We start from the raw sequence: 18,898 nt of genomic DNA on the forward strand, positions 1-18,898 counted from the left end.
AATATTTCATTAAACTCAGAGTCTGTCCAATCATCTCCCTCTAAGTGGATCCCCAGAATGCTCACTCCAGCTCCAACATCACTCACTAGGATAGCGACAGAGATGAGTTCTGAGTGGAAATAGACAGTGGTCTATTGTATTTATTTTAATCCCCATATATCTTTATTTTGTGAATTTTTAAAGAAAAGTTATCCATGATCCACTGCCAGTACTCTCCCTAGGGCCTTGAAGGAGTCCATGCAAGCAAATACTTAGAAGCTTACAGAAGTTGCTGAGAAATTGGATTTCTGATACTTCTCATGAAGAGGACAAAGACAGGGATTGAAGGAAAAATATATGTGCAACTTTTAATTTTAGCTTTTTGCTCTTTTCGCCTGGGGTTGAAAAAGAACAGTGTACTTGACTCCACTTCTGGAAGAGTTTAACGAATCCCATCTGGTCATGTCCTTTTCTTTTTTTTAATGTAGACCCTCAGGGATTTGGAGACAAAACGGCACCGTCTTGGGGACTCCACTCCATGGGCTGAGTCAGCCACTGGGACTGAGCGGGCAGTCCTGGCTTCAATTCCTCAAATGCCAGCAGTCCTGGAGGAATCTAGATGCTGGAGCCAGGCTGGCTAGATTGGGTCCCCATGCTGTTCTTGTCATACTTTCTTAATGGAAATCACAGAACTAGCATTTTTACTTCAGAAAAGCAGTTTTCTTTTTGGAACTAAAAAGCATCACAGGCTAAAGAAACAACTAATTTATTCAACCTTTGTCTGATATTAATATCGGATATATATAAATATGTTAATATAAGCTGATATTAATATAATCAATAGAGTATAATGTATTAATATAACCCCTGCTTTTTTTATCGATATTTACATGTTACATTTCATCCATCATTTTGCTTTAGCTATACTGTTATATTTGAAATAAGTTTCATATAAATAGCATATAGGTGCATGCATGCTCAGTCATGTCCGACTCTTTGCAACCCCATGGACTATAGCCTGGCTGGCTCCTCTGTCCATGGAATATTCTAGGCAAGAATACTGGAGTGGCTTGCCATTTCCTACTCCAGGGGATCTTCCTGACCCAGGAACTGAACCCACGTCTCCTACATTACAGTCAGGTTCTTTACCACTGAGCCATCCAGGAAGCCCCAGCATGTAGTTAGGTCATGTTTTTTAATCCACTTTGTCAGCCTCTGTCTTTAAATTGGTGTGTTTAGATCATTTAAATTTATATAATTATTGATATGTTGGGATTCAAGTCTGTAATTTTATTTCATCTTTTCTGTTTATTTGCTATTTCTTGTTTATCTTTCCTGCCTTCTTGTGAGTTACTTGAACTTTTTAGAATTCTGTTTTGATTTGTCTTAATATTTTTGAGTGTACTTCTTTGTATAGCTTTTTTAGTGGTTGCTGAAACACTAGTGTAGGTGTTGGCCTCATTACCACTGGGCAGTATGGAGAGTCCTGATTCTCTACTAGGCTTTCTCTGACTGTAGTGGGAAAGAGAGGTACCCTTCATTACTGCCGGGAGGAGGGGTAAGTCCAGGCTCACATGTTTTCCACTGAACTGCACTGGTGGTGGTGGTGCTAGAGAACAGGGGTTTCCCACAGCCCTTCAGGGAGGAAAATCTCTTCAGGAGTTCAGTCCCTACTCGACCACTTCTGACCACCAGCCTGAGGGAAGGTGGAAGAGAAGTTGGGGTGCCTCGTTACAGCCAGACAAAGGTGGAAGGCTTGGTTCCCCACTTAGCCTTTGCTGGGGTAGGCAGGGTCACAGCTTTTCTGTTGTGTTTGGCTGGAATCAAGTAGTTGTTATCTAAAGGTTTTCAGTCTTGGTAGGCTGTCCTTTTCCTGGTCATTTTGTTAAATATAGCATACTTTTATTGGGGCTTTTTTTTTTTCTGCTCACACTTAGCATTTCCAAGTTACTAGCTTCTTTAGCTCCAAGTCTGAGATAATGAGCTAAAAGAAAATCTACTGAGTTCACCACTGTGTTGTTCCCTGGGCCTCAAAGTCCCTAGCCCGTCTGACTTCTCTCCACCTTTCAGAGATTTCCTCTGTTTGTTTTATGTATAATGTTCAGGGGTTTTCGCTGTAACTTAACAGGAGGAATAGGGGAAAATATGACTACTACTACTTTCTTCCCAGAAGCAGTTCTATAAATACTTTTAGTGCCAACTTAATCATTCATTTAAAAAGCCCTGTTAATCTTCTACCTGCTACTGCTTGATTGGGTAGAGTCCTTTTTTTCACTCTACACAGTTATGAAGCAAGATTCTCCTGAAAAACAGAAGCCATAGGGAAATAGATATCTTTGCTACATATCTATCTATATTTATTGTTCTCTCTCTTTGTCTCTCTGTCATGTGTGTGTGTGTCTGTGTGTGTGTGTGTGTAAAGGAGTTAGCTCATGCAGTTATGGAGGCTGTCAAGCCCCAAGATCAGCAGCGTGGACCGACAAGCTGGCCACCCTGGAGAGCCAATTGTTTAGTTGCAATTCTAGTTAGAAGGCTTTGAGAAACAGGAGAGCTGATGATATAGTTCCAGCTCATTGGCCTGCAGGCTCCAGATCCAGGAAGAGCCAAATGTTTCATTTCAAGTCCAAAGGCAGAAAAAATTATCTTACTCAGGGTGGGTCATACTTTTAGTTCTATTCCAGCCATACCTGATGGGATATAGCCTTCCACATTAGGGAGGGACGTCTGCTTTATTCAGTCCACCCATTCAGTGTTAATCTCAACCAGAAACACCTACAGAGAAACATCTAGAGTAATGTTTGACCAAATATCTGGACCACCCTATGGCCCAATCAAGTTGATACATAAAACTAACCGTCTCAAGACTACTGGACTAGTTAATCTGTACCTAAATATGAATTCTGACCAGTATTACTCAAGACTCATATTTTGGGCTTTGAGATGTACAGAAAAACTCAAAGGGAGTGCGTGAAGTCTTTCAAAGATTCAAAAATGTATTCAGATAGAACAGCCACTAAAATCTGGAAGACAGGATAGCATTATGGGAAGTAAGGAGAAGGCAATGGCACCCCACTCCAATACTCTTGCCTGGAAAATCCCAGGAGCCTGGTAGGCTGCAGTCCATGAGGTCGATAAGAGTCGGACACGACTGAGCGACTTCGATTTCACTTTTCATGCATTGGAGAAGGAAATGGCAACCCACTCCAGTGTTCTTGCCTGGAGAAACCCGGGGACGGGGGAACCTGGTGGCTGCCGTCTATGGGGTCACACAGAGTCGGACACGACTGAAGTGACTTAGCATAGCATAGCATAGCATGGGAAGTAAAAAAAACCTGTGATTGCCATGTTTCTTTAAGAGAGCTTTTTAAACAGAAATATTGTTAAAAACTTTTTTTTTCCTGATTCTTAGGACAAGAATTTACTTTTTCCAGTGTTGAAAGATTTTATAAACTTAAAATAAGAATTTCTCATGATGTATAATCCTTTTGTCACGTTTTCTTTCGTTTGAGAGCTGGCTAGTTCTCAGTACAGGCAGCATCACTTGTGGGGGAAGACCTTGGACTCAGATAGATCTGGGTTCCCAGGTGTGTGACCTAGGGCAAATTACTTTATCCCTGCAAGCAACAACTTTTCTATCTGAAAATGAAGAGTTCAACCATGCAACTCAGTGTGTGTTCCTTAATTAAACAGTCTCAGTTTTAGACATCTGAATAATCTTCATTTGTGCAGGTTTATAAATAATACTGCCACCTTGGTTCTTCAATCGCTATCTTCATTTTGGATCATTTTCTTAAATTCAGCTTCTTAGAGGTGAAATTAATGAGTCAAGGGACAGAACCTTCTGAAAAGATGGTACCAAGATTATGCTAGAAATGGGAGAAAGAGAGGGGTGCTTTTCTAATTTTTAATCTTTATGTTTCCTAGGAGCATCAGGTGGTGAAGGAGGAGGAGACACAGAAATGACTCAGCAGGAGACAGCTCCAGGTCCTGCCCTGTCAAAGAAAGTCAAAGCGGTGAGAGTCACAATTGTTGGCTCTGAAATCAGCCTCTTCTTCCCTTCTGCAGCATTCCCTGTGTTCCAGTGCCAGTTGTGGGTGGGGTTGAGGGAAGCTACCTTCTCTGCCTTTGAAAGAGTCAGGCTTCATTAATTACAGACCAGCAAGGTAAATTTTCCCTCTAGTGGTTTTTTGTTTTGTTTTGTTTTTTTAATAATAGAAATGTATTGTAGAATAATGATATCTCAGATTCTTGTAATGTATTTTTACCACAGACCCAGCCTCATTCTTTTGGGTATCGTTCCTAGGAGGAGACAAATAGCATAAACATAGGCAAGGTGAGCCCCACACCAATACACGATCACAGGGCCAAACCACACTGTGAGGAGGCTCTCGGGGCCTCATGACTATCTAGCAGCATGTCTGTTGTGTGAATTCTTATCAGGGATTCTCCACCTTCGTATTACCACAGGTGGGAATCTGATAAACTACGATCTTTTATTGCCTTTTCATTCTTTTTATTGGCCACTCACATCCATTTTCAGCTTTTTCACCTTATGTGTCCCTCCAACCGAATTGGCAACCATGTGTGATTTTTAAAGGACTACCTACTGTCAGTCCAAAGTCACCATCTCCTTCTCAGGAATGATTTGTGATCTTATTCATTGTTGTGTATTCACTAAATCACATCCTACTCTTTGCGACCCTCTGGACTGTAGCCCACCAGGCTCCTCTGTTCTTGGGACTTCCCGGGCAAGACTACTGGAGTGGGTTGCTATTTCCTTCTCTGGGAGATCTTCCCAACCCAGGGATCAAACCCGGGTTTCCTGCTTTGGGAGGTGGATTCTTTACCACTGAGCCACCAGGGAAGCCCATTCTCATTGTAGGTGGCCCTAAACTCATTCCCCGCTAGAGGGTGACTCTACCCAAAGTTTGTGACCAGGCTTAGGATAATTGTAGGAAGCAGTTTTTGCATTGTGGTGACCTGCAAGCTGTGATTCCTTGGGCAAGTTAAACTCTCTGTGCCTCATCTCTCTATTGGTAAAATGGTGTTAATTGTATTTTCTTCACAGAGTTGCTGTGGGGATTAAATGATTAATACTTATTAAGCTCTTTAAACAGTGGTTGGCAAAGAGTAAGCACTGAAGTGATAAATATTATAGTGAAATATACTTCAGGTCTTTTATTTTTTCTTTGTGGGGTGGGGGATGCAGAAAAATTTACATAGTTAATGTATAATCCATCTTGGTTTTCTCTCCAGCCATTAAATATTTAACTCCAACGTCTTATATAAATTTCAGTTTTAACCACTCTAAGACCTACAGGTTAACATCATTAGCTTTTCAATTTATCTTACCAAGATGGGGTTTGATTTTTATCTTAACTTACTCTACTGACCACAGCATAGTCATGCCTTCTTTAACCTCCACCTCTAATCGGTGCCTCCCTGCAGAACTTGTTTCCCAGTATCCTTTGTAGCCCACTGACTTTCTTTTTCCTTACTTTCTCCCTTGATTTTCTTTTTGATTGCACCTCACTTTTTCTGGGCTCTTTGGTGAAAGAATAAATTTGCATTAATAAACTCACTCAGGTCTGAATCTTTACTGTCTTTTTATTGGCAGAGCCTTCACCTTGCTGAATATCCACCTATTTTTTACCTTCTTCCTCCTTGAGTCTTCTTTTCCCACGATCAAGTTAGATAAATGACAGAGAACCACAGGAAGAAAAGAGAAAAATTGAGGAAGAAAAAGTTAAACACATTCTTAATTGCCATGAGCATTCACCTATCTTTCAGCAACCCAAGTTTCAACAACAATAAAACAATTGGTTGAGCACTCCGCACAGGCGCTGTGTAAGGTCATGACTCACAATCATCACAGCTGCCCTGGGAGGGCAGGGAGATCCCATTTGACAAAGAACCTGAAGCTCAGAGTGAGGGGTACCAGGAGCCATAACCCATTTGACTGCCTTCAAGGCACCCCCTGAGGGATGACACTGCTTCCAGTTCCCTTTCCACATGTCCTTCCTCATTCAGCTTGGAAAAATTAGATGTACTGTGTCATCAAATGCTTTGTTGGTCACATACCATTGGTATTTTCTGCTAAGGGAAAAAAAAAAGTCACAAAAAGTTAAGATTTGACTGTTCATTTTAACCTCTTTCACCCTGCTGTGATTTCTTTTGCTAACAAATTGCTTTAAAGAATCAAGGTCCTAGGTAGACACAGTGCCCTAATCACTCTCCCAGGCCTAGCTTTACTGCCCTGATCAGAGATTCACACAGGGATCTCCTTGTGCCCTCTGCCTTATTTAAGTGTTATCCATCTCACTCTCTGGTCTCCCCACCAGGCTGTACACCTCTGCGCATCTCCACTGCCCCTGGTACAGAACCTTCCCTGAACTGACACTCATTTGTGAAAAGGAAGCATGAATGGCTAGACTGGAATCCCACTCTTCCCATCTCAACCCTTCATGTCCCAGCTGTGAGGCATCAGCTCCCTGACTCTGCTGCCAGTGGAGCTCCCTGACCCTTGTCCTGTCATCAGCCCCTCCTTGAAGGGTCCCCCACCTTGATACTAGAGCTGGGAATCTTTCCTCTTCCGGCCCTAATACCACACAGTCCCTCCAGCTCCTCTCTGGCCTCCCTGTCCTGTCTCCTGATGCTCTGCTCCCTCTGGAACTCATCTCACCACCCCAAGGACCACCTTTTTGTCAGGCTGACTGTGCTTTCTTGAGTCCTTCTCGAGCTGTTTATGCACAGAAAGGTTGAGTCTCCAACTAGTCCGTAAGCACCTTAGGAACCAGCATTTCGTTTGTGTCCACTGTGGTAACCTAGCACAGCCATAGGCGCGTGATTCGTTTGGCGCATATAACCAAGTATTTGTTTTCTAACAGTAATTATACATTTTTTTTCCTGGATAAAAAAGAAAAATAAAAGAAATTATTTTTTGCTATATTTAAGTTTTGAATTTTTTTTTCAAATTTGCTTAGTTGTTTGCTGTTCTTTAAGGTTTTTTGTTTGTTTTGTTTTTTTTTAAACTTGGGTAGTAGCTGCCTGGCCTTCTTCTGCTAGCTGTAATGTGCATTTAGACTTTAATATCACCAGGCGAGAGTATGTGTCCAGTTGGATAGTGTTCCCTCCTTTGCCATAGCTGGGCCTGCATTTCTCTTCCTGAGTCTACATCTCCCATCTGTCCAGTTTTTGAAGCAGCAGATTTATAACTTTATAACAGTTTTTTACCCTTACAACTACATCATCTCTAGCAACCATTTTACATCTGAATAATCATCCTTGGCCTCCTTAATAATGTGAGTATAAAGATTTGCCAAGAGTTCTTTTTTTTTTTTCCAAATACTGCTTCCAAAATAAATCATGAACTCCCCTACTTCTAGAGATTGCATCACCCTCTTTCCTCCTCAACATCAGTCATTTCAGAGCCAACCCTAGTGACTTTGTAATTATGGTTCCCAGAATATAATCCCTTATGAGGGATTTCGTGACTTTTCATTGATGCCTCCATGATGTCAGTAGCCTTTTAATGGTTCCATGACCCATCCTCTCCCCCTCAGAGACCACACTGAACTTCTTTTTTCTTGAACTAGCTTTTTGTTTATCTCCTTGGATCATAAAAGAATCTTCAGCAAGAGTACTTATCACTTTCCCCTCTTACTTACCTTTCTCACTGCAGCATATTTTTACTAATTATTTTCACAGTGATCATTTCGTATCTCTCCTGCTCTTTAACTTCAGTATTATTCTTGATGAAGAAAAAAGAGGACTGTGTCCTGTCTACTCTCTGATTTACCTTCTTCCTTTCCATATGGTGTCTCAATTCTCTCTCTCTTTCTTGTTGCATAACAAATTACCTCCAAAGTTAGTAGCTTAAAAGAGAAAAGATTCCTTATCTCAGCCTCTGTTACCTATATCTCATCAGTCGTCAGTCAGGTTATAAGCTGAAGGTTAGTGGCTCCATTGTGAAGAATCCTCCTCAAAACTCATTCAGGTGGCTGTTGGCAGGCCTCACTTCCTCATCCTCCATCAGAGGGCAGACAGACTAAAAACCACAATCACAGAAAACTAACCAATCTGATCACATGGACCACAGCCTTGTCTAACTCAATGAAACTATGAGCCATGCCGTGTAGGGCCACCCAAGACGGACGGGTCATGGTGGAGAATTCTGACAAAATGTGGTCCACTGGACCACTGGCAAACCACTTCAGTATTCTTGCCTTGAGAACCCCATGAACAGTATGAAAAGGCAAAAAGATAGGACACTGAAAGATAAACTCCCCGGGTCAGTAGGTGCCCAGTATCATACTGGAGATAAGTGGAGAAATAACTCCAGAAAGAATGAAGAGATGGAGCCAAAGCAAAACCAACACCCAGGTATGGATGTGACTGGTGATGGAAGCAAGGTCCGATGCTATAAAGAGCAATATTGCATAGGAACCTGGAATGTTAGGTCCCTGAATCAAGGCAAATTGAAAGTGGTCAAACAGGAGATGGCAAGAGTGAATGTCAACATTTTAGGAATCCGTGAACTAAAATGGACTGGAATGGGTGAATTTAACTCAGATGACCATTATATCTACTACTGTGGGCAAGAATCCCTTAGAGGAAATGGAGTAGCCATCATAGTCAACAAAAAAGTCTGAAATGCAGTACTTGGATGCAATCTCAAAAACGACAGAATCACAGTAATCCAAGTCTATGCCCCAACCAGAGGTGCTGAAAAAGCTGAAGTTGAATGGTTCTATGAATACCTACAAGACCTTTTAGAACTAACACCCAAAGAAGATGTCCTTTTCATTATAGGGGGCTGCAATGCAAATGTAGGAAGTCAAGAAACACCTGGAGTAACAGGCAAACTTGGCCTTGGAGTACAGAATGAAACAGGGCAAAGGCTAATAGAAGTCTGCCAAAAGAACGCACTGGTCATAGCAAACACCCTCTTCCAACAACACAAGAGATGACTCTACACATGGACATCACCAGATGGTCAACACCAAAATCAGCTTGATTATATTCTTTGCAGCCAAAGATGGAGAAGCTCTATACAATCAGCAAAAACAAGACCAGGAGCTGACTGGCTCAGATCATGAACTCCTTATTGCCATATTCAGACTTAAAGAAAGTAGGGAAAACCACTAGACCATTTAGGTATGACCTAAATCAAATCCCTAACGATTATACAGTAGAAGTGAGAAATAGATTTAAGGGACTAGATCTGATAGAGTGCCTGATGAACTATGGACAGAGGTTCGTGACATTGCACAGGAGACAGGAATCAAGACCATCCCCAAGAAAAAGAAATGCAAAAAAGCAAAATGGCTGTCTGAGGAGGGCTTACAAATAGCTGTGAAAAGAAGAGAAGCAAAAAGCAAAGGAGAAAAGGAAAGATATACCCATTTGAATGCAGAGTTCCAAAGAATAGAAAGAGAGATAAAAAAGCCTCTCTCAGTGATCAATGCAAAGAAATAGAGGAAAACAATAGAATGGGAAAGACTAGAGATCTCTTCAAGAAAATTAGAGATACCAAGGGAACATTTCATGCAAAGATGGGCTCAATTAAGGACAGAAATAATATGGACCTAACAGAGAGAGTGAAGTTGCTCAGTCATGTCTGACTGTTTGTGACCCCATGGACTGTAGCCTACAAGGCTCCTCTGTCCATGGAATTTTCCAGGCAAGAGTACTGGTGTGGGTTGCCATTTCCTTCTCCAGGGGTGGACCTAAAAGAAGCAGAAGATATTAAGAAAAGGTGGCAAGAAGACACAGAAGAACTATACAAAAAAGATCTTCATGACCCAGATAACAACAATGGCATGATCAGTCACCTAGAGCCAGACATCCTAGAATGTGAGTTAATTGGGCCTTAGGAAGCATCACTATGAACAAAGCTAGTGGAGGTGATGGAATTCCAGTTGAGCTATTTCAGATTCTACAAGATGATGCTGTGAAAGTGCTGCACTCAACATGCCAACAAATTTGGAAAACTCAGCAGTGGCCACAGGACTGGAAAAGGTCCGTTTTCATTCCAATCCCAAAGAAAGGCAATGCCAAAGAATGTTCAAACTACTGCACAATTGTACTCATCTCACACCCTAGCAAAATAATGCTCAAAATTCTCCAAGCCAGGCTTCAGCAATACGTGAATTGTGAACTTCCAGATGTTCAAGCTGGTTTTGAAATGGCAGAGGAACCAGAGATCAAATTGCCAATATCCACTGGATCATCGAAAAAAGTAAGAGAGCTCCAGAAAAACATCTATTTTTGCTTTATTGACTATGCCAAAGCCTTTGAGTGTGTGGATCACAATTAACTGTGGAAAATTCTGAAAGAGATGGGAATACCAGACCACCTGACCTGCCCCTTGAGAAGCCTGTATGCATGCAGGTCAGGAAGCAACAGTTAGAACTGGACATGGAACAACAGACTGGTTCCAAATCGGGAAAGGAGTACATCAAGGCTGTATATTGTCACCCTGCTTATTTAACTTATATGCAGAGTACATCATGAGAAAAGCTAGGCTGGATGAAGCACAAGCTGGAATCAAGATTGCTGGGAGAAATATCAATAACCTCAGATATGCAGATGACACCACCCTTATGGCAGAAAGTGAAGAACTAAAGAGCCTCTTGATGAAAGTGAAAGTGGAGAGTGAAAAAGTTGGCTTAAAGCTCAACATTCAGAAAACTAAGATCATGGCATCGAGTCCCATCACTTCATGGGAAATAGATGGGGAAACAGTGGAAACAGTGTCAGACTTTATTTTTTGGGGCTCCAAAATCAATGCAGATGGTGACTGCAGCCATGAAATTAAAAGACCCTTACTCCTTAAAAAGAAAGTTATGACCAACCTAGACAGCATATTAAAAAGCAGAGACATTACTTTGCCAACAAAGGTCTGTCTAGTCACAGCTATGGTTTTTCACAGTAGTCATGTATGGATGTGAGAGTTGGACTATAAAGAAAGCTGAGCACTGAAGAATTGATGCTTTTAAACTGTGGCGCTGAAGAAGACTCTTGAGAATCCCTTGGCATTTTTTTGTCCCTTTTTTGCAAGGAGATCCAACCAGTCCATCCTAAAGGAGATCAGTCCTGAGTGTTCATTGGAAGGACTGATGTTGAAGCCAAAACTCCAATACTTTGGCCACCTGATGCGAAGACCTGACTCATTGGAAAAGACCCTGATGCTGGAAAAGATTGAAGGCAGGAGAAGGGGATGACAGAGGATGATATGGTTGGATGGCATCACCAACTCAATGGACATGAGTTTGGGTAAACTCCGGGAATTGGTGATAGACAGGGAGTCCTGGTGTGCTGCAGTCCATGGGGTCACAAAGAGTTGGACACGACTGAGTGACCGAACTGAACTGAACTTCCTCATCAAGTGAGCCTTCCCTTAGGGCTGCCTCACAACATTGCCCCTGGCTTTCTCCAGGCCACATGACCCATGAGGGAGTGATCAAGATCATTCAAAACTGAAACCAGAACTAATCTCAGACTCACTCAGAACTGACATCACATCACTTCCTCCATATGCTATTAGAAGTAGATCAGTAAATCCGATCCACATTTAAGAGAAGGGGATGAATACCAGGATACAATGTTCACTGCTAACTATCCTGGGGTCTGGGTACAGTCTGCCCTCTGACCCCTAGTGATTTACATCCCTCCCATATACAGAATGGTTCTTCCCCGTAGCTCAGCTCAGCTCAACTGGTAAAGAATTTGCCTGCATTGCAGGAGATCTGGGTTCAATCCCTGGGTCGGGAAGATCCCCTGGAGGAGGGCATGGCAACCCACTCCAGTATTCTTGCTTGGAGAATCCCATGGACAGAGGAGCCTGGTGGACTGCAGTCCATGGGGTTGGAAAGAGTCGGACACGACTGAGCGACTAACACTACTACTACTACATATGCAGAATATATTCACCCCTCCCAAGGCTGCAAAAATCTCATGCCATTACAGCATGAGTTCGGTGCCCAGAATTTCATTGTATAGATCAAGTCCACATGCAGTTGAGGTTCCTTGGATTTAGTCCCTTAAGTATAGTTCTTTGAGTATATTTCTTCTCAACCTGTGTAACTAAAGAGACAAGTTATCTAACCTCTATATATCCATCACCAAGCAGTGAGACAAACACTGGATGACTTTATAGACATTTCTATTCAAACCAGAGGAACAAAGAGTCATTCATCCACAACATTCAGCAAGTGTTGGGAGTTTCTTAATTAAGTCTTAAGGCTCAAGGTCTTATGGTTCTTGACTCTGCTCTTTGGGTTCTTGTTCTGTCCTTTGAGTCATCCTCTCTTTAAAAAAAAAAAAGAAAGGTAACATGTATTTGCAACTAAGCAGCTCTTTCAGCTTGCTTCTTGACAATAGAAATCTGAGGGTTCATCTCTGATCCTCTCAGTTTCTGAATATATAACTCCTTTAGGAATTTTGTGGGTTTCCTATGATGCTTCTGGGGATTTACTCTATTAGGCAAAAGTCACACCCACAAATCTTTTCCAGATAAACCATCTTTTTTTTTTTGAAACTTTAACCATTTTATTTTGTATCAAAGTGAAGTGAAATTCACTCAGTCATGTCCAGCTCTTTGTGACCCCATGGACTGTACAGTCCATGGAATTCTCTAGGCCAGAATACTGGAGTGGGTAGCCTTTCCCTTCTCCAGGGGATCTTCCCAACCCAGGGATCGACCCCAGGTCTCCCACATTACAGGCAGATTCTTTATCAGCTGAGCCACAACGGAGGCCCATTTTGTATTGGGATATAGCCAATTAACAATGTTTGTAATTTCAGGTGAACAGCAAAGGGACCCAACCATACATACACATGTGTCCATTCCCCCCTAAACCCAACTCCCATCCAGGCTGGCACATAACATTGAGTAGAGTTCCACGTGCTATGCAATGGAATATTACTCTGCCATTAAAAAGAATGAAATAATGTCATTTGCCGTAACATGAATAGACCTAGAGAGTGTCATACTGAGTGAAATAAGTCAGACGGAGAAGGAGAAATACCGTATGGCATCCCTTATACGTGGAATCTAAAAAGAAATGAAACAAATGAACTTACAAAACAGAAAGAGACTCAGATAAAGCCTTCTGTACCTTGGGCCTCAGCTGAGACAATTATTGGACAAGACCCCTTAAGCTTCCTAGACTTGTGTTTTAGAGAATCACCAAGGCACACCTTTAATATCTTTAAAGACTTTTGTTTGTTTGTTAATTTGGCTGCAACGTGGAGCTTGTGGGATCCTAGTTCCTTGCTGCTGCTGCTGCTAAGTCACTTTAGTCATGTCCAGCTCTGTGCGACCCCATAGACGGCAGCCCACCAGGCTCCCCTGTCCCTGGGATTCTCCAGGCAAGAATACTGGAGTGGGTTACCATTTCCTTCTCCAATGCATGAAAGTGAAAAGTGAAAGTGAAGTCGTTCAGTCGTGTCCAACTCTTCATGACCCCATGGACTGTAGCCTACCAGGCTCCTCCGTCCATGGGATTTTTCCAGGCAAGAGTACTAGAGTGGGTTGCCATTTCCTTCTCCCCTAGTTCCTTGACCAGGTATCAAACCTGGGCCCTCAGAAGTTAAAGTACAGAGTCCTTACCACTGAACGGCCAGGGAATTCCCTTTAAAGATTTCGTATGTGATTGTGTCTCTGTCCAAAAGTTTTGAACAGGGTGCTCAGATACCATCCATCTATCACCTTATTTTTGATACATTTCAAATTTTCAAAATCAGTACAATCCGCTCAGATGCTTCAGCATGCATATTATTTTTTAAAGTTCAATATTTATTTTAAAATAAATATTGAAATATATTTTAATATTTAATAAAATAGTATTAAAATATTCATAAATAAATAAAAATTTTAAAGTTCTTTTCTTCCCTTTTAAAGTAAAGTTAACATACAAAAAAAATAGAGAAGTGTCGAATGTCCTCTTCAAAACTGCTTGCCCCTGAGGCAACCATTATTCTGATGTTTTCCCCCCAAAATCAGTTTTCCTTTTTCTAGAATTTCACACAAATTAAATCATACAGGGTACACTCTTTGGCTCTAGATGTCTTTTATTCAGCATAATATTATTCAGGCTCATCTGTGTTGATGATAGTGGTCTTTCTTTGTTTTCTCTTTCTTTCTTGTTTTGCTGAGTGGATTAGTCTGTAGTGCTGTCATAACAAAGTGCCTGAGTGGTGTAAACAACAGAATTTTATTTCTCACAATTTTGGAAGATGGAAGTCCATGATCAAGGTATTGACAGGCGTGGTTTCTCCTGATGCTTTTCTCTTTGGCTTGTAAATGGCTGCCTTTTCACTGTGTCCTCACGTGGTCTTTCTCTGTGTATGTACATTCCTGGTGTCTTTTCCTCCTCCTACAAAGACACAAGTCCTGCTGGATTATGACTTCATCTTTATGATCTCTTTATCTTTAATTGCCTCTTTAAAGGCCCTATCTCCAAATATGGTCACATTAGGGATTAGGGCTTCAGCATATAAATTATGGGGGTCACAGTTCAGTTCATAACACTAAATAATATTCAATTATATGAATGTGTCACAGTTTATTATCCATTCTTCTATTAATGGATGCCTGTGACTATTTCTTGTTAGGGTCTATTATGAATAAATCTGAAATCAACATTCATATACAAGCCTTTTTGTTAACATAAATCTTTATTTCTCTTGAGTAAACACATAGGAATAGAACTGCTGGATCATATTTAGTTTTGCACAAACTGCTAGACTTTTTTCAAAAATGAGTGTTCCATTTTTCCACTTCCACTGTCAGTGTATTAGTTTTACTTGCCTTATTCTCTTATCAACTTTTGGAGTTATCAATCTTTTTATTTAAACATTTTGGTGAGTGTATATTGAATAACGTTTGACCAAACCAAATAAGCAGTTCTAAGTTGCTTGTTTTTTAACTATTTTATTTATTTACTCATTTATTTTATTTTTGGGTGTGCTGGGTCTTCATTGCTGCGCATAGGCTTTCTCTAGACAAGGTGTGTGGGCTTCTCATCGAAGTGGCTTCTGTTGTTGTGGGGCACAGTCTCTAGAGCTGAGGGCTCACTCATGACACACAGGCTTAGTTGCCCCACGACATGTGGAATCTTCCCGGACCAGGGATTGAACCCATGTCCCCCACATTGGCAGGCGGATTCCTAATCCTGGACCATGAAGGAGATCCCTAAGTTGTCTTAATTTTTACAGTGAACATGCTTGTTTTTGTTATAAAATGACAATTTAAATTTTATCTTTTTACCAAAGCAATAATCAAACACTGTTAAAGGTTTTTTGGCCACTTCCCTGGTGGCTCAGAGGTTAAAACATCTGCCTGGAATGCAGGAGACCCAGGTTCGATCCCTGGATTGGGAAGATCCCCTGGAGAAGGAAATGGCAACCCACTCAAGTACTCTTGCCTGGAGAATGCCATGGAGTGAGGAGCCTGGTAGGCTACAGTCCATGGGGTCGAAAAGAGTTGGACACAACTGAGCAACTTCACGTCGACGACGACGAAGATTAAAGGTTTTTAGTGGAAAAACAGCAGTCTTCTTCCCTTCTCTTATCTAAGTCTTTCCTTAGTGGCAACCACTCTCAGTCTTTAGCTGTTTTTCTTATTTGCTACCTTATATTTTATATTGCAGTTTCTTGATTTCCCAGTTTTTGACATTATCTTCCTGAGGTGGCATACAAGGACAAAATCCTGTCATCTATGCCCTATTCCCTCTCCAACTGCTACCTCCTCTGCCAACACAATATTACATTTTGGTTAGAACAGTTGTCACTCTTTCATTATTATGACCATGGAAATACTGTTCAATGCCGAGAAAAAGAGAAGCTATAATCATCTCTACTTTATTATACAATTGTTTATTTTCATGGCATTAATAATTACCTCATTTCTTCATTTGCCAGACTTGCTGTGTTCCTATTGTTAATTGCTCCCATATGTTACAACATCTCTTCCACATGCCCATAAATAATATTTTCCATATGCTCAACTAGAACAGTTATTGTTCTTTCCTACGCATCTCCACACTTTTTTTTTTTTCCATTTGGAATTGGTTATTTTCTAGACTTGCAGAGCAACTGAGACTTCTCTTTGCTATTCCCTCAGTTGTCTTCTGGATTGGTTTCTCTATTCACTGAATCCTATATCATCCTCTTCCTTAATTTAGCCCTTTATTGTGCTGGAATGGAGAAGGCAATGGCACCCCACTCCAGTACTCTTGCCTGGAAAATCCCACGGATGGAAGAGGCTGCAGTCCTTGGGGTCGCTAAGAGTCGGACACGACTGAGCAATTTCACTTTCACTTTTAACTTTCATGCATTGGAGAAGGAAATGGCAACCCACTCCAGTGTTCTTGCCTGGAGAATCCCAGGGATGGGGGAGCCTGATGGGCTGCCGTCTATGGGGTCGCACAGAGTCGGACACGACTGAAGTGACTTAGCAGTAGCAGTGCTGGAATAGAGCATTTAGTATCCACAAGTAGGAAGTAAATTTTTTGAGACCTTAAATATCTGAGAATGTTTACTGAAATCTAAACATTTTCCTTTTAACTTGACTGATAGTTTTTCTGGGTATAAAAAAATCTATAATTTGCAAATAAATTTTCCCCATACTTTTGAAAGCTTTGTCCCACTGAGTTCTGGCTTTCATTACTGTTGTTGCAAGGTCTGACACTATTATTTTCTTTGACCTTTTTATTATTTATGTTACTGTTTTTCTTTTGAAGTTCTTAGAGTCTTTTGTTTGTCCATGATGTTCTGAAATTTCATAGTAATTTTCCTTAGTGGGGATATTTTTCTTATCCATTGTACTGTATACTTAATGGACTTTGAATTTGGAGTTTCATGTTCTAGAAAGTTTCTTTTAGTTATGGAAAGTTTTTCTTATTTTTTAATCACTTCTTTCCTACTGTTTTATATGATTCTTACTTTCTATAATACCTTTTATTGTCATGTTGACTCTCTTAAGCTGACTCTCTAATTTTGTTACTACTTTTTTCTTATTATTTTTCATCTTTCTGGAAGATTTTTCTACTTTTCTTCAAGCCTTCCTCCTATATTTTTATTCCAACTTTCTTATTTGTTTTAATGTTTTTTTCTGATTTTTTTCCCTTGTGTATAGCATCCTGTTTTTGTTTCATAGCTGGAAATTCTTCCCTCATCTCTCTGTGAATACTAATTATAATTGTTTTGAATAATTTGTAATCATTTTGTTTGTAATTGTACTTCTAAGAATAGTATTGTAATTGTAATTTGTTTCCTTGGGGTTCTTTCTTCTTTTTGTTTGTTTGCTCTCATGTTAGAGACTTTCCTTAGATGTCTAATTAACTTTAGCTGTCTAGTCATATTGAAGAGAGATATGCTAAAAAGTTGATGGAAAACTTTTGTGCATAAATGGGACTTGTCAATTAGTAGAGCTCTTGGTAGGGTGATATGATAAGAAAGCAGGACTTTTACTATGGAACCCCCAAAGTCACTCTCTTGTGGCATTTGTCTTAGGTTATGTTATTTTTCCAGAGAAGAATTCAGTAGTCTCCTGCCTGTACTGTGTAACTTGGCTTGAGACATCCTGAAAGAGGGACAAGAAAAGGAGATGAGTCTCAGTCTCTGCCCTGTCTCCCCTGTGCTAGACTTCTTGGTCTTCTTATTCTCTCCAGAGCATAAATCTCTAGTCTTCTGTCAGGAAGAGCAAGATGAGAGGAAGCAGTAATAGGATAATTGCTTGGCTGCCTGGACAGAAGATAGAGCCAGATGGGAGTAGGAAGGAGGCAAATCATTTTAAATGTAAACTTTCATCCAGTCTCTTTTTATTTCAAGCCCTTTCCCCTCGGTAGTACCCTGTACCACCCACTACTCAACCTTTTCAGGGCCAAGTAGGTGAAACAGACACACGTATTGCTAGCTGCCAGCTCTCTAGAAACCCAGGTCCTAGCTGTCTCTCTCCCTCTGCTAAATAGCATCCATCCAGTTTCAGCCACTTTCCATTTTTCAAAAAATTGTTGAAATCTCTCCACTACGGTTGTCCTCTCTTCTGGTTTCTTGGTCCTTACAGATTTATATCTTTTCAGTTTCCTTTATTTTCATTTTAGTGTTTTGCAAATGATTTGCCATGGTTAAAACCAGAAGCCTCCTTCTTAAAGAATATAATTTTTGACACTTTAAGTAATTGAAAACATACCCCCAATTAATTGCTTTTCTAAATGCTTAATAAGTTTTCCTGTTAAATGTTTTGGGGCAAATGTGATTCTTCTAAATCTTTAACTTAATACTCCAGGTACATATATTAAAAATCACTGCATTTAGAAATGACATAACTTATTACCTGCCAAAGACAGACACTCTTGGAATTGATTCTATAAATGGTTAACTGGCCGGCTGTGGTGCTTCCTCATCTTCTTACCTCGTCTCTCTGAGGGTAAACATCAGCATTTGTAAGGCAGTTAGCAAAGGTTAAGAAATTTCAGTACTGAGGGATTTGTGTTTCTTCATAAAGTCATCTTACTTTTATGGAAATTGATCCATAAACTCGCATCTTCCTTAGCATCCTGCTGCAGCCAGCTAAAGTGACTGCTCCCAGAACATAAATATCATACTGTATGTCCTTTAAGATGACGTAAGAGTTTGAACCTAATATACAGAATCTTGACAAAAGCAATTGTCAAGCCTGTTTTTTTTTTTCCCTTTGCATGATTCAGAATTGTTGATTTTTTTTTTTTTCCTTCTGGAATTGGAGAATCCATGTCCTTATAACTGAACTCATTTCCACATTTAATTTCTGTTGTGTTTAATTAGCTTTGTAAACCTAACATGAATACAACTCCACACATTGAACATACACTCGGAGAGCACCTCCATTTGCTAAATAGGGAAATGAAATAGATTCTACATTTGCTTCCCC

General features: G+C 40.5%; 1 protein-coding gene across 2 annotated transcripts in view; it reads left to right on the plus strand.

Annotated features, from left to right (window-relative positions):
• CMSS1 (cms1 ribosomal small subunit homolog) overlaps positions 1–18,898 on the plus strand; it is a 394,532-nt gene that overhangs the window by 350,828 nt on the left and 24,806 nt on the right. For both annotated transcript variants that reach the window (XM_070787095.1, XM_019969431.2), the window contains one exon: positions 3,904–3,992. In XM_070787095.1, the coding sequence (XP_070643196.1) occupies positions 3,904–3,992 (89 nt within the window). The remainder of the gene's footprint in view (positions 1–3,903; positions 3,993–18,898) is intronic.

This window comes from Bos indicus, chromosome 1 (assembly GCF_029378745.1).
Source record: "Bos indicus isolate NIAB-ARS_2022 breed Sahiwal x Tharparkar chromosome 1, NIAB-ARS_B.indTharparkar_mat_pri_1.0, whole genome shotgun sequence".
In the NCBI taxonomy this organism is placed as follows: domain Eukaryota; kingdom Metazoa; phylum Chordata; class Mammalia; order Artiodactyla; family Bovidae; genus Bos; species Bos indicus.